The following is a 12353-nucleotide window of genomic DNA, read 5'->3' on the forward strand; positions in this document are numbered from 1 at the left end:
ATCAGAAGCATTAGAGTGCTGCACAGCCTGCTGTCAGTCACCACAATTTGGTTTCTGTATCCTGCGCTAATGCAAAATTACCCATTTAATGAGTCAGTATGACTTTGTCGTTTGCTTAAAAAAAGCCTGTGCCAACCAGAACTGGGCCAGAACCAATGAAACAAATATCCAGGGTTTCAGGATGCAAATCCCTTACAAGAAATGTTAACCACTAATCAAATATAAGTATTTTTCCTGTTGCCTGTAGTGCTGTGTTTCCCAGTATTGGAGATCGTGTAGAGATGTCTGCCTTCCGATGAATGTAATGGAAATAAATTGTATTTGCCTTGTGGTGCTCAGAGCAAGAAAACACTGAAAATCAGTAGCTTTTCAGTCTCTTTCCTGAAAGCAGAATCAGTTCGTTGGACGATGTTTGAAAGGTTCCAGAAAACACAATAATGACTTTACTTCAGGTGAAAACTGTAAACTACCAAGTACATGCCAACCTCACAGCAGTAAGTTATTGGAACATACACTATATATAAAAATGTGTGCAGCCACTGTGACACTGAGTCTGAGAATAAACTTTAATCTGACTGTATTTCAAAACCAAACATGACAACAGATGGATCTGACTGTGAGACCAAGGATGCAGGAAGCTCATTGGCTAATTCTCCTTCCTGACTGTAATAATTACCAAAGCGTTATAAAATGTACTCCATGTTGATTTTTTTATATCCTGAAAGTTGCGATTGAGCGCATAAAGTCATCAGCCAAGTGTTTACTGAGGTCAAAGAGTCAATGAGCTGAGGGCTGTTCTCTCTCGATTCTACTGGAAGCTTTTTTCAGCCAGGGTGGAATATATGAAAAAGAATGCAGGCGCTTCAGCTTTAAGACCTATGTCCTTTAAACCAGTGGTCCCCAACCCCCGGGTCTCGGACCGGTACTGGTCCGTGAGTCATTTGGTACCGGGCCGCGAGAGTTGAGGCTCAGGTGTGAAATGTCTGCTTTTCAGGGTTTTTATCGGTTTTCAGTTATTTTGTTATCGTTTTTATCGTTTACTCGGTTTTCCTGGGTCTTTTCACGTGTGTTATGAATAAATCTTCTTTTTTTTGGTACCGGTACTGGTTTTATTTTGTTGTTTTTATCCGCGACACCTTAAAGGCCGGTCTGTGAAAATATTGTCGGGCATAAACCGGTCCGTGGTGCAAAAAAGGTTGGGGACCGGTGCTTTAAACTATCTTAAACTATAATTTCGCCCAAACTCTGAATGCTTTGCAGCTTTATTTGAAGCAACAGAAATAAAGCATGGCAAATACTACATCCATGTTTATAAGATGGCCTCTTTGACCTTTGAAAAATGGTTCTGGTTTTTTTCTCTCGTAACAAATATTGCTTGAAGCCAGTACAGGGTGTTTCAGGGATGAAGATGTTAACTATACATGTAAGTGCCTCCACGGGATTCTCATGGCTGATCACATAAAGTCCATTTTGACTGCTCAGATTAAAGATGCACATCTAAATGGTCTGAATGGAATGAGTCCATGTGATCTGTGCTGTTCACACCACTCTGCATTTGGGAAGGCTGGACTAGTGTAATTCCTTATTATCCAGTGGTCCTAGGAGCTGAACTGAAAGAGAGATTATACGTCTCGTTTATTAGCTTCTCTTTATTGGCTCACTGTTAAATTGAATTCCTTCTCCTTGTGCTCAAAGTGCTGAATGATTAGCCAACATCATAACTTCATAGTACCATTTTATCCTAATAGAGCACTTTGCTCTCAGACTGCAGGTCTACTTGTGTTCTTAGAGTTTCTCAAATTAAAATGGGAGGCAGAGCCTTCAGCTTCCAGGTCCCTCTCCTGTGCAACCGACTCCCAGTTCAGGTTCAGGAGACAGACACCCTCTGCTTTTAAGAGCAGGCTTCAAAATGTCCTTTTTTTAAAAAAAAAAGCTTATAGTTGGGGGGTGGATCAGGCGACCTTGAACCATCCTTTAGTCATGCCGCTAGATGGATGTGCTTTTGGGGGACTTCCCATGATGCGCTGAGCACTTCACTCCCCAGGTGTTTATATGGCATTATTGCAGCTCATGTTTGTTGTTTGTGGTTTTTGTACGCTCTAAAATTCAGCTCAGTGAAAAAACCCAGATCTGAGTCACTTTTTCCTGCTCTATAAACGCAGCTGAAGAGCAAACATCTGTTTCTCCGTTTGAGGCGAACCAAATTAACTGAACTACAGGTGTGAAATCACCTGGAAGGTCAAACATTTGCTGAACTTTATTGTAGCTGCAGCTGAGACATCGAAAGGTCAGACGTGTCAGATTCAGTTCGTTGGATTTCTCGTCTGTGATTGCTTTTGACTCATTCGTTGTTTTAAGGTGGATTGATTTTGGAGTTTTGTCTCCTAACAAGGCAGCTGGTGCAAACCTGTTTTGTGAAAACATCTTACTGAATATATTTGATTTGATCTGACTCGCACTGTTTTGGCTGCTGAAAGCAGCCCGTGGTGAAATTGTCTTTGAAATATAATCAAAGGTGGAGGAGGGCCTGATTGGCACACTCGAGTCAGCCAGAGATCCTCAGAAGAACAAACCTCTCCAGCTTTCCAAAGAAAAAAATAAATAAGTAAATCTCCTGATAAGCTTGTGGACTTGTGGGACTGTAAATCACTTTGACCCAGGTCAAACATAAAAATACTATGTTAAAGAGACCTCAGAGATATCCTCCACTGGCTTCACAGACATGTATTAAGCTCATAAATCCTAGTTCAAAAGGCAGTTTTTTTTAAAGTGAATTTATTTGCATTTGCTCTAGAGCTACGTTTAAGCTGTGACAATGAAACCAGCAGCAAGATAGCAAAAAAAGCCATGCCCAAACTGGAGACACAGCATGCCATTCATTTACATTAACCTCAAAGGAGAAGAAGATCTCTGAGAATTATTTTGAGCTCTGTTTTAAATCCAAGAAAAACTCAAAGTCACGCTTGGAGTGCAAACACAGTAAGTGATGAGGTCTCTGTGAGCAGCAGGAGGTTGTTACAAGATCTGATTTCCTCTGACTTCACAGATTTTTATCCAAACAGATGACTTTTGTGTAACAAAGCTGTCTCTTGAATCTTTGAGACATGACTCTGTCGGTCCTCATTAGTTTCGGCTGTTTGACCATTTCATCTGTAACTCCATCTTAAAAGGAAGATTTTCCTTGCGTGACTTAACCACAGCTAATTTCAAGATCCAAACTTTGTGGCATTAACAGTCTTTAAAACCTAAAAACAATTAATTAAGTAAAGCATGAAAACAAAATAATTACTACACTTGAAAAGCTGACACTATAACATTTTGGATTTATTTAAAAATCGAATTAAGTCTCAAAATTGTTGGAGCATAATTTTTCTGTTGAGTTTTAGAGTAAAACATACAGTTATTTAAAAATGTCTGGTGTGCTCACAAAGGCACTTATTTATATTCAAACACACTTTCACTGACACACACTTGAATCCAAAGTAAACAAGTAAAAGGCTTGTGCAGGAGAAGCAGCTTATACAATGACCTCTCCAAAAAAACTCAAAGCAAGATAAACAGAACGACAGTGAATGCAAAATAATAAGCGAAGACTACGAGGGGAGAATATTTCAGGCTATGTGGATGTCGAGTGTTCGAGGACTCACCGGACATTCCCGTTATAGATGTTGAAGGTTAGACAGACGATGCCGAGCAGGATGCCGAGGCCGGCGAAGACGGACACGGCTGCAAACAGCTTTTGAGACAGGTACCTGTATTCGTCAATCACCACTGTCCGATCGGCCGGAGGCCCAGCACCTGAACAGAGAGAGAGAAAAGAAATAAAGGGAGGGAAAATGCTTCTACTGCTCGGATACTCCCAACATCCCATTAATGAGACAATAACCTTTAAAGACCTCCTTTACTCACAGCTTCAAATAATTACCCTTGGCAACTGGGTGAGGGCCGCACTGGGTTGTACTGTCATCCAGAGCACTTTAAGGATGATGATACGATGTTCTTTATATGTTAGATGTAACTCTTTAACAACAGCTCCTAAATATGTAGCTTAATACTTCTTTTAATACTTTTCACAGGCAGTTACATCCCAAAAAGCATTGATGGGAAAAACTTCAACCTCATAAATAATAATAATAATAATAATGGATTGCATTTATATAGCGCTTTTCAAGGCACCCAAAGCGCTTTACAATGCCACTATTCATTCACTCTCACATTCACACACTGGTGGAGGCAAGCTACAGGTGTAGCCACAGATGCCCTGGGGCAGACTGACAGAAGCCAGGCTGCCATATCGCGCCATCGGCCCCTCTGGCCAACACCAGTAGTCAGTAGGTGAAGTGTCTTGACCAGGACAGAGAGCCCGGGGATCGAACCGGCGACCTTCCGGTTACAGATACGCTTCCCAATTATTTATTGTATAACTACTGTAACGATTTGTACTTTGGTGTATTTACATGCTTGACTTTAAAGTAAAAAACTCTTACCTGAAAAGTGAGTGATGTCACAAGAAACATGCTTAAAACTTGCCTGTTTCCATAGCTACCCCCTCATAACAACTATATTTTTGCTGATTCCAGCTTCTTAAATGTGATGATTAGACATGTTTAGATGAAAGAGCCTTCTCTCATAATTGTGTCATTTTAAAGATTAAACAATGAGTCCATTAATCATGAAAACAGTCATTTGTTTAATTGGCTGGGAAATAACCGCTCATTGCTATTCCACTGCCCTTCCTGCTTTTATTCTGTGAACATGACCAGTCAGTGCCGGTGATGATTGCACAGTTCATTTCAATTTCAGATGCCTGACTAACAGAGACTTCTTGTTCTATGTGTGCATCGGAGCAAATATCCTGGTTAAAAGCAAATCCACGGTTCCTTATATTTGCAACAGAAGCCAAAACAATGGCAACCAAAGCAGCGGTTCTACACATCCTCGCTAAACATGAATGAATGTCTCAATACACGACTGCACAAACTGCTCGAGCAGCATTAAGAATCTAATAATTAAAGTACCATTTAGTGTTGTTAAGTAGAAACCATAACTCCTGATAACTTTTCATAATGACTGAGTCACTGAAGCTTCTCAGGCTGATTCGATGCATTTTTAAAGACAATTTCTATCGCCTTTCTATCTTTATTAGATAGATTCAGTAGTTACAGAAAAGGGTGAAAGAGAGCAGGAGAAGAACCGTGATTCAGTGTTAAAAGATTTGTTCTTAAACACAAAATTACATTCAATAATGCAGCAGTATCTAAAGTGAAGTATCATCTCTGCCTTCATGCTCACTCGCTCTCACAAACTGCTCCTTTGTTCTCTCTCTCTCTCCTTCTCTTATTTAAAGGAGTCTAGAAGCAGGTGAAATGTTTAAACATGAATAACATGAATCCTGAGTGTCTGATGGGCATTTAAATAAGGTCAGAAAGCCATACTTAAATTAGGATGAAGCAGTTTAAAGTGCCACTGGTGAAACTTTGTCCCAATACGATGTACCACGTCAGCATTCTGAAAACCTGACAGGTGCACAGATGTTGCAGAGACTGATGATTGTGGTCAAAAACATCATCATCAGTTGGAATAGTGACAACAGGTAAAAGAATACCACGATAAGACAGCTTAAAGCTTTTAATAATGCTTTTCTTTTTTTAAAGCATACATTATAAATTATAACCTCCACACCAAGAGCTGCATGGCAGCACGATGTTTAGCACTTCTGAAGCAAGAAGGTTCCTGGTTTAAATCCAGCGTCTGGCCGAGGCCTTTCTGTGTGGAGTTAGCGCGTTCTCGCTGCCTGACTTCCTCCCACAGTCCGACGTCATGCAGTTGGTGGCGTGATGCTTTTAAATTCCCCCCGAGGTATGAATGTGCATGATTTTATTAACTTACAGTGTCAGTGTGAGGTAGTGAGATTGTGTGGTTATAATTTATACTTTGAAAACATTTTTGTCCACCTGTCATTTATTCAGGTGAGTATTTTTGAACTAGTTGAATAATATTTTGAGCTAAATGCATTTTTCTAGATCAGACCATGAAAACAAATCATGGAAGAAAATCATGGAGGCCACAATCTCAATATCTGTCCATCACTGAAAAACCCTGAAAACCCCCCCAAAACATGCTGTGTTTTCTTGAAAAAAGACTCTCAGTCTCAAGCATGTCACTTGGTGCTGATAGAAAAGTTCTTTCATTGTTCAGGTAGTCATGACTCGACATGCCACGTAATCATATGTGCTGCTGTGTGTGGAAGTGCCAAAAACTGCAGTTCCTCTAATGGCCGTTTGGCAATGGCACAAAATACAAGTCAGTCCCCATAGACATGCATGTTAAAATGCCCAACTTTGCAGTATTGAAAATCACATACAGATAAACAGTTCTGGGGTGTGTGGATAGATTCCAGTTTTTAAATGAGTCAGTCCAGTTTTTTGATGGTCAGTGCACCGGACCTTGTTGTGAAAAGGTTATCTTATCACATTTTCATTGTTCATGGCCAAAAGCATTCATAGTCTCAGTCAGGGCTGAACGATATATCGCATTTGCGATAATATCGCGACATGATCAAGTGCAATTTTCTAACCGCAAAGGCTGCGATTATACTCTGGACATGTCCAAATTCATGGGCTGCATCCTCCTGAGGCCGCATTTGTAGACCGATTACGTCACAGCGACGCGCCGAAGGCTGTCCAAATTCGTAGACTCCTCCGAATGTAGCCGACAAATGCGTCCTCCTTTTCCCCGAATTTGAAGGATGGGTCGGGTGTGTCCTTCGTGGCCTACCATATCCCAGAAGTCATAGCGCGGCCCAGCCAAACTCCAGTTTCCAGCAATGGCGGCCGCTACTAAGTTTTAAAATTACTCATACTAATCTTTCTGGGTCACAAAATAAACTTTTAACATATTTTCAGGCGAGAAAGTAGTTGTGTAAACATCAAATATCTGCTCGGTTTATCAAGATATCCCATATTTGCAAAAGTGCTTCGACGTTTTCAGAGGCGTCTGCTACCCACCAGCTCGACAGCTAGCCGGGAGCTCGAGGATTACTGATGCGGCCGAGAACGGCACAACTCCCGGCACATTATTTTCAGATCACCGCGGACTTTCGCTGCTCGGGTTAAACGTAATATATAAATCACTTAGACAACCTAAAAATGTTATTGTTGGGCTTTTTTCAGTGTTTTGTTTGTTCGTGAGTAAATCGGTTTGGCTGAGATTAAAGTTATTAGATTAGATAAAATAAAACTTTATTAATCCCCCGGGTGGGTTCCTCCTTGGTTTTCACACAGCTGACTAAACGTCAAACAGAAAACTTATTAAACAGAAGTATGAGACAGTCGAGAATTTACGCCAGTGTCTGGTTATATTTTAGATAGCAAGAAGCAGACGGCCGAGTTTATTAAACTCCACCGAGACAGCGGTGACGCTAATCAGAACTAGCCTTCTGATTCAGAAGGCTAGACCGTCCAATTTCACGCCTTTAAATTTTAAAGGCGTGTTTGTGTGTGTGTTTATACAATTGCTATTATGTTTGCACTTTATGTGTAATGTTACTGACTGCAGAGATCAGTAAGATGTGTGTATTTTTTATTTATTAGTTTTATTTATTTAATATTATTTTTTAATTGAATGACTGTCTAGTAGTTCACAGATGTCGAAAAACTGAGTGTGGTAAAGCCACTGATTTTGTTTATGTATATTTCTGCAATCTGCACATTGTACTGACTTTCATTTTAATGTTTACACCAGGGTTCCTTGTCAGCACTTTATGCTCAGATGTTTGTAAGCTAAAAATAAACTATTGTGTATGTTCAAATATACTGTTGTGATTGAAGAAGTTAAATAAAAATGTCAGTCATCAATTCATGCATCACCTCATGTCATCATAACAGAGGTCTGTCTTCCAGGAAAGAACAGTTTAAAATTAATGTAATATAGTATTGGCCATACTATATGATGTATTGCTTGTCTTTGTTTAATAATACAGAAGACAAAGACCTTAAAAAATAATCGCATATCGCATCGCAATCGCAATATTGGGGCAAAAAAATCGCAATTAGATTATTTTCCATAATCGTTCAGCCCTAGTCTCAGTCAGAAACCATGGTTAACTTTCTAACATGCAGCACACCATTTAAATCAAATATCATGATGATAAGAGCACCAAACAGCACTGACTTCATTAGACCAGCAACAAACACCAGTGAGTAACAGTGGAGGCCACAGAGGAGCTAGCATTTGCTCAGGAAACAGAGCCGAGGAGAGGAGCGGGAGCCAGAGACGACAACAGAATGCCAATTAAGTTCAAAATAATTCCTTCACCAGTGCTTCGCTCGACCCAGTAACCACAGCTTCACTGCACCTGTGTGAGTGACTCAGTGTGACTTAGCGGGATTGAAGTGGAAAGTATGTCAGAGAAGTTGCCGCAACAGCAAGAAAAACGCTGCTAGCTGCGGTCACCTTACTTAGTCATCCACAAAAAGGGGGAATGTGGGTGCAGTGAAGTAGTTACTGAAGGAGAAGTGAGCCACGATACACAGCAAAGCGAGTTAGTAAACCAGCTTTGGTCCAACTCTGCATCAAATCATTCGACAAACAATATAAAATACAGTGAGATGCAGACCATCTAGGAAGTTTGTGTTTCAGTTGTGGTTGGTTCATTTCTTGTAGTTTCTCTCTAATTAGCTGTGCATGTCTGAGCGTTACATACATAGAAGCTAACCAAGCTCACTGGTGTTAGCTGATAGCTAGCACTCCACCCTCTCATCTAAATATTGCACCGTCTGGACTCAAAAAGTTCATCAAGTGCTACAGTGTAAAGTCCACCAACCAATGGGCTGGCATCATTATGTCGACGTCCATCGTGTAAATAAAGTCTAAAGTGAAACTTGTGGCAGAAAAAAAAATGTGTCCAGGTTCAAATTCAGAAAGAAATCCAGCCATTATTTTAAAAAGTGACAGAAAGCCCAGCAGCGCTGTCCTCAGTCAGGAGATTGATACCTCAAGAGGTCGGCTATTACCCTCCCCCTCCCTGTAAAAGTGTGAATAGGTGTGGTTACAGGTTATATGTTCTTAGGGTAGTGGTGATAATGGATCTTTCAAGGAGACAGTTTAGAAAATAGAGTACTACATCTGAGTTTGTGCTCAGTCTGAGCTTTTACTGCCAGTGGAGCAGACAGTGCTACGTGATAGCGTCTCATTCTCATCTGTACTCACCAGATTTTTCATTTTGTGATTTAGCTCATCTCCAAAATGTAAAAGTTAATGGTGTTTTAAAAAGAAAAGCTGATATAAAAATCAGCATTATCCTAAAAATAAAGACGGGATAACCGAGCTTCTAAGAAATAATCACTCTAGATGTTGAAAATGTCGAACTGCTGGAAAAGTGTGTCATTTTTATTTATTTCTTTTTATCCCTGGAGGAAGGACACGTCGGCACTTGCTCTACTTTTTTCCACCTACAGCTCTATTCAGTTTTATTTATATGATACCAGTAGACAGGGATGCTTCTCTCTTCAGTATCTATTTTTTGGGGTTAATGGTCACACAGTGTCACATTCTGTCATGCCAGTTAACACAGTTTTTCCAGTAATGGGTTTCAATAGGAAGTATATTTGAAGCATGTATTTTGTCTAGAGAAAGTGTGTGTGTGTCAGCAAAGCTTTGAAAGACAACAACTGTATTTAAATCCAAACCAGCATCTTTTCCCGCACTGGTGTTAATGGCCAAGCAATCAGTAACCTATGACATCATGAAGGAACATGAACATCCCTCCAGCCCCTCTAATCTAAATCCAATCCAGAACATATTGATTTTACATATATGGACACAAATCAGAAGATGAAAGAACAGATAGCAAAGGTTGTGCTCAGATACATGAAATAATCTTTGACAAATCATGTTGAGGAAGAAAAATAAACAAGACTGATTATTTCACAAACTGCCTTCACACCAAAAAGAATACTTACCGACCGGTGCCGCTGTTATCAATGATCTGCCTTCTAATTTATATATGCATATGTGACCACACACAACACTTAAACACACACACACCACAGGACGCACTCCGAAGCTACCCTGCAGCTTCACAAGTACTCTGTATAATCTGCACTGGTCACTTCACTTTATTGTTATTGATATTTATATTTAAAAGTGCAATACTGTAATTTTCTGCTGCTCATTCCTGTGCAATATCCCATCTGCCCTCCCGTCATATTTCTTTTCAAGATTTTCTTATTTAATCACTAGTGTACATATATTTATATTTATAGATACATATATATTTAGTCGTCTTTTCTCTTTTACCATGTCTCTCTAATATTTTGCTCCTTACTATTTTTCTATTTTTTTTATTATTTTATTTTATTATATTTTCTCCTACTGTATCATGCTGCTGAGTGACTGCTGCTCGTCAAACACATTTCATTGCAATGTTGACCCTGGGCTAACTTGCATATGACAAATAAAACTGAAAACTGAAACACACATCCATCTCAAACACATTAAGCAATGAAATAAATCAAAGATAGAATCTGTTTTGTTAGAATTTTACCTTCAAGATATAAAAATCATAATTGTGCAAAAGGGGCTACAGGGCCACTGCATAATGTTAGCTTATAACCAGATGTTGGTGTTGTTCAGCTGGATTTTGTCAGCTGTCCAGAGTTGGGGGGTCGCTAGAATATTAGGAATAAATAAGCGTGTTTTTCCATGTTAGAAACCTGACTTTACTTTTGAGGTTTGGGGTGAGGAGGAACAGGATGATGTGACATGAAGAGGATAAAACACGGGTGTAATACTTCATATGTTGAGTCTGAAGGTGCAGGGATGATTTAAATGTCCCTATTTATGCGCTCCTATTTACTTTTAATGGATTAATTATGAGTTTATGAGAACGCATCAGTTTGCTGGAAGACAATTATACACTAATCTATGTATATTTATGAGTAGAATATCTGCTTTTTACTCTATTAAATAACCACAAAAAATGACTGACTGCACATTTAAGATTAAATGACTGTTTTCTGAGCCTTTCATCAGCCTCCTAAAACCTGCAGCGCGACATTCATTCACACCAACTTCAACACAAGAAAGCAGGCTTCTCTTTTCTTTCTGGATCCAGCGATATCTGCCATGTGCAGCCAACTGAAACACACTGACTGTTTGAAAACGTGCCTTGGTATCCTAATTTAATCAAAGTCTCTCTCCTCCTTATGACAGTGATTTCTGCCCTTTGGAACAACTAGTAACGCTTTTAATTTCTGACACGGTTGAACAGCATGCTGTGAAACACACAGCCACGAACCACCGATTTGTGCTTGAATGTGTGTTTCAGTAATTACCATACTGTAAAGTAATGTACTGAGCAAGAAGACAACTTTGTTAATTAAGAGTTGAAGCTTTAGGGTTTTATCGAGTGGACCAACGACCAAATTATTCATGCTTGTGTAGCTTTAAACCAGAAGAATTCCTCTGTGAGGAGAGTTCAAAGAGGGGCAGATGGACAGGGAGCCTCGTTTTACACTCAACAGCCTCTGACTATCTGTCTGCCTAAATCCGAGACTGCCTGCAGATGTGTGTTAGCGTGTGTGTGTGAGGATGCTTATGCGAATTTAAGTCTAATTATTCACATGCATGCAGATCGATAGAGTAAGTATGAGAGAACATAGTGAAGAGGCCGCGTACGAGTGCCAGGGTGCATTTAGGCACACACAGAGAGAGAAAAACAGAGGGAGACGGTGTGTGTGTTCATGTCAGAGAGGAAACAGGGCGGGAGTGTCAGCGCTGCATGAAGCTGATGTGTCAGATGTCAGAGGGAAGTGTCAGAGTGTCATCCCCTTGGGGGTCGCAGAGTGTCAGAGAGCCAATCATGCTGTGTTTAGATGCTTGTCACTGCAGTCACATAGCCAGCTCGTGTCTGGTGACATCTGACAGTAGAATGACAATATAAGACAGTGTGCCAAGTTAAATTAAAGAGGTATGGCAGGAAAACCAGAGGAAATAAAGGGTTTTGTTTTTTTAAGTAGTTAGAAATCAATCTACTCAGTCGGCCATGGAGATAATAAGGTGGCCTCAAGCCAGCCCGGACACATAATCTTTCACCTCACTTAGACATGCCCGAGTCACCTCTACACTACAAAGTGCCAAGGAGGAACCACAGCAGGATGCTTAAGCCAACGAATCTGGCTCCTTTTAATGGAGGAGTGTCTTCATTAAACGACTGAGCTTCTCACTCTAAACAAGCTTCTATAGGAAGCTCATTTCCTCAGCTTGTACCTGCTTCTTTTTTTCATTGGTCACTACACACAGCTCGTGGCCGTGGGTGAGGGTAGGAGTGTAAATCGATCACAAAATCAAAA

At 40.2% G+C, this 12353-nt stretch overlaps 1 protein-coding gene across 5 annotated transcripts in view; it reads right to left on the reverse strand.

The window, feature by feature from the left end:
- gabbr1a (gamma-aminobutyric acid (GABA) B receptor, 1a) overlaps window positions 1-12353 on the reverse strand; it is a 130975-nt gene that overhangs the window by 28148 nt on the left and 90474 nt on the right. For all 5 annotated transcript variants that reach the window (XM_086312473.1, XM_086312470.1, XM_086312469.1 and 2 more), the window contains one exon: window positions 3648-3798. In XM_086312473.1, the coding sequence (XP_086168599.1) occupies window positions 3648-3798 (151 nt within the window). The remainder of the gene's footprint in view (window positions 1-3647; window positions 3799-12353) is intronic.

The sequence above is a fragment of the Aulonocara sp. 'chitande type north' Nkhata Bay genome, linkage group LG11, assembly GCF_057382095.1.
Source record: "Aulonocara sp. 'chitande type north' Nkhata Bay isolate Kocher_YH1m ecotype deep benthic linkage group LG11, A_spYH_male_GT1.1, whole genome shotgun sequence".
Taxonomy (NCBI): domain Eukaryota; kingdom Metazoa; phylum Chordata; class Actinopteri; order Cichliformes; family Cichlidae; genus Aulonocara; species Aulonocara sp. 'chitande type north' Nkhata Bay.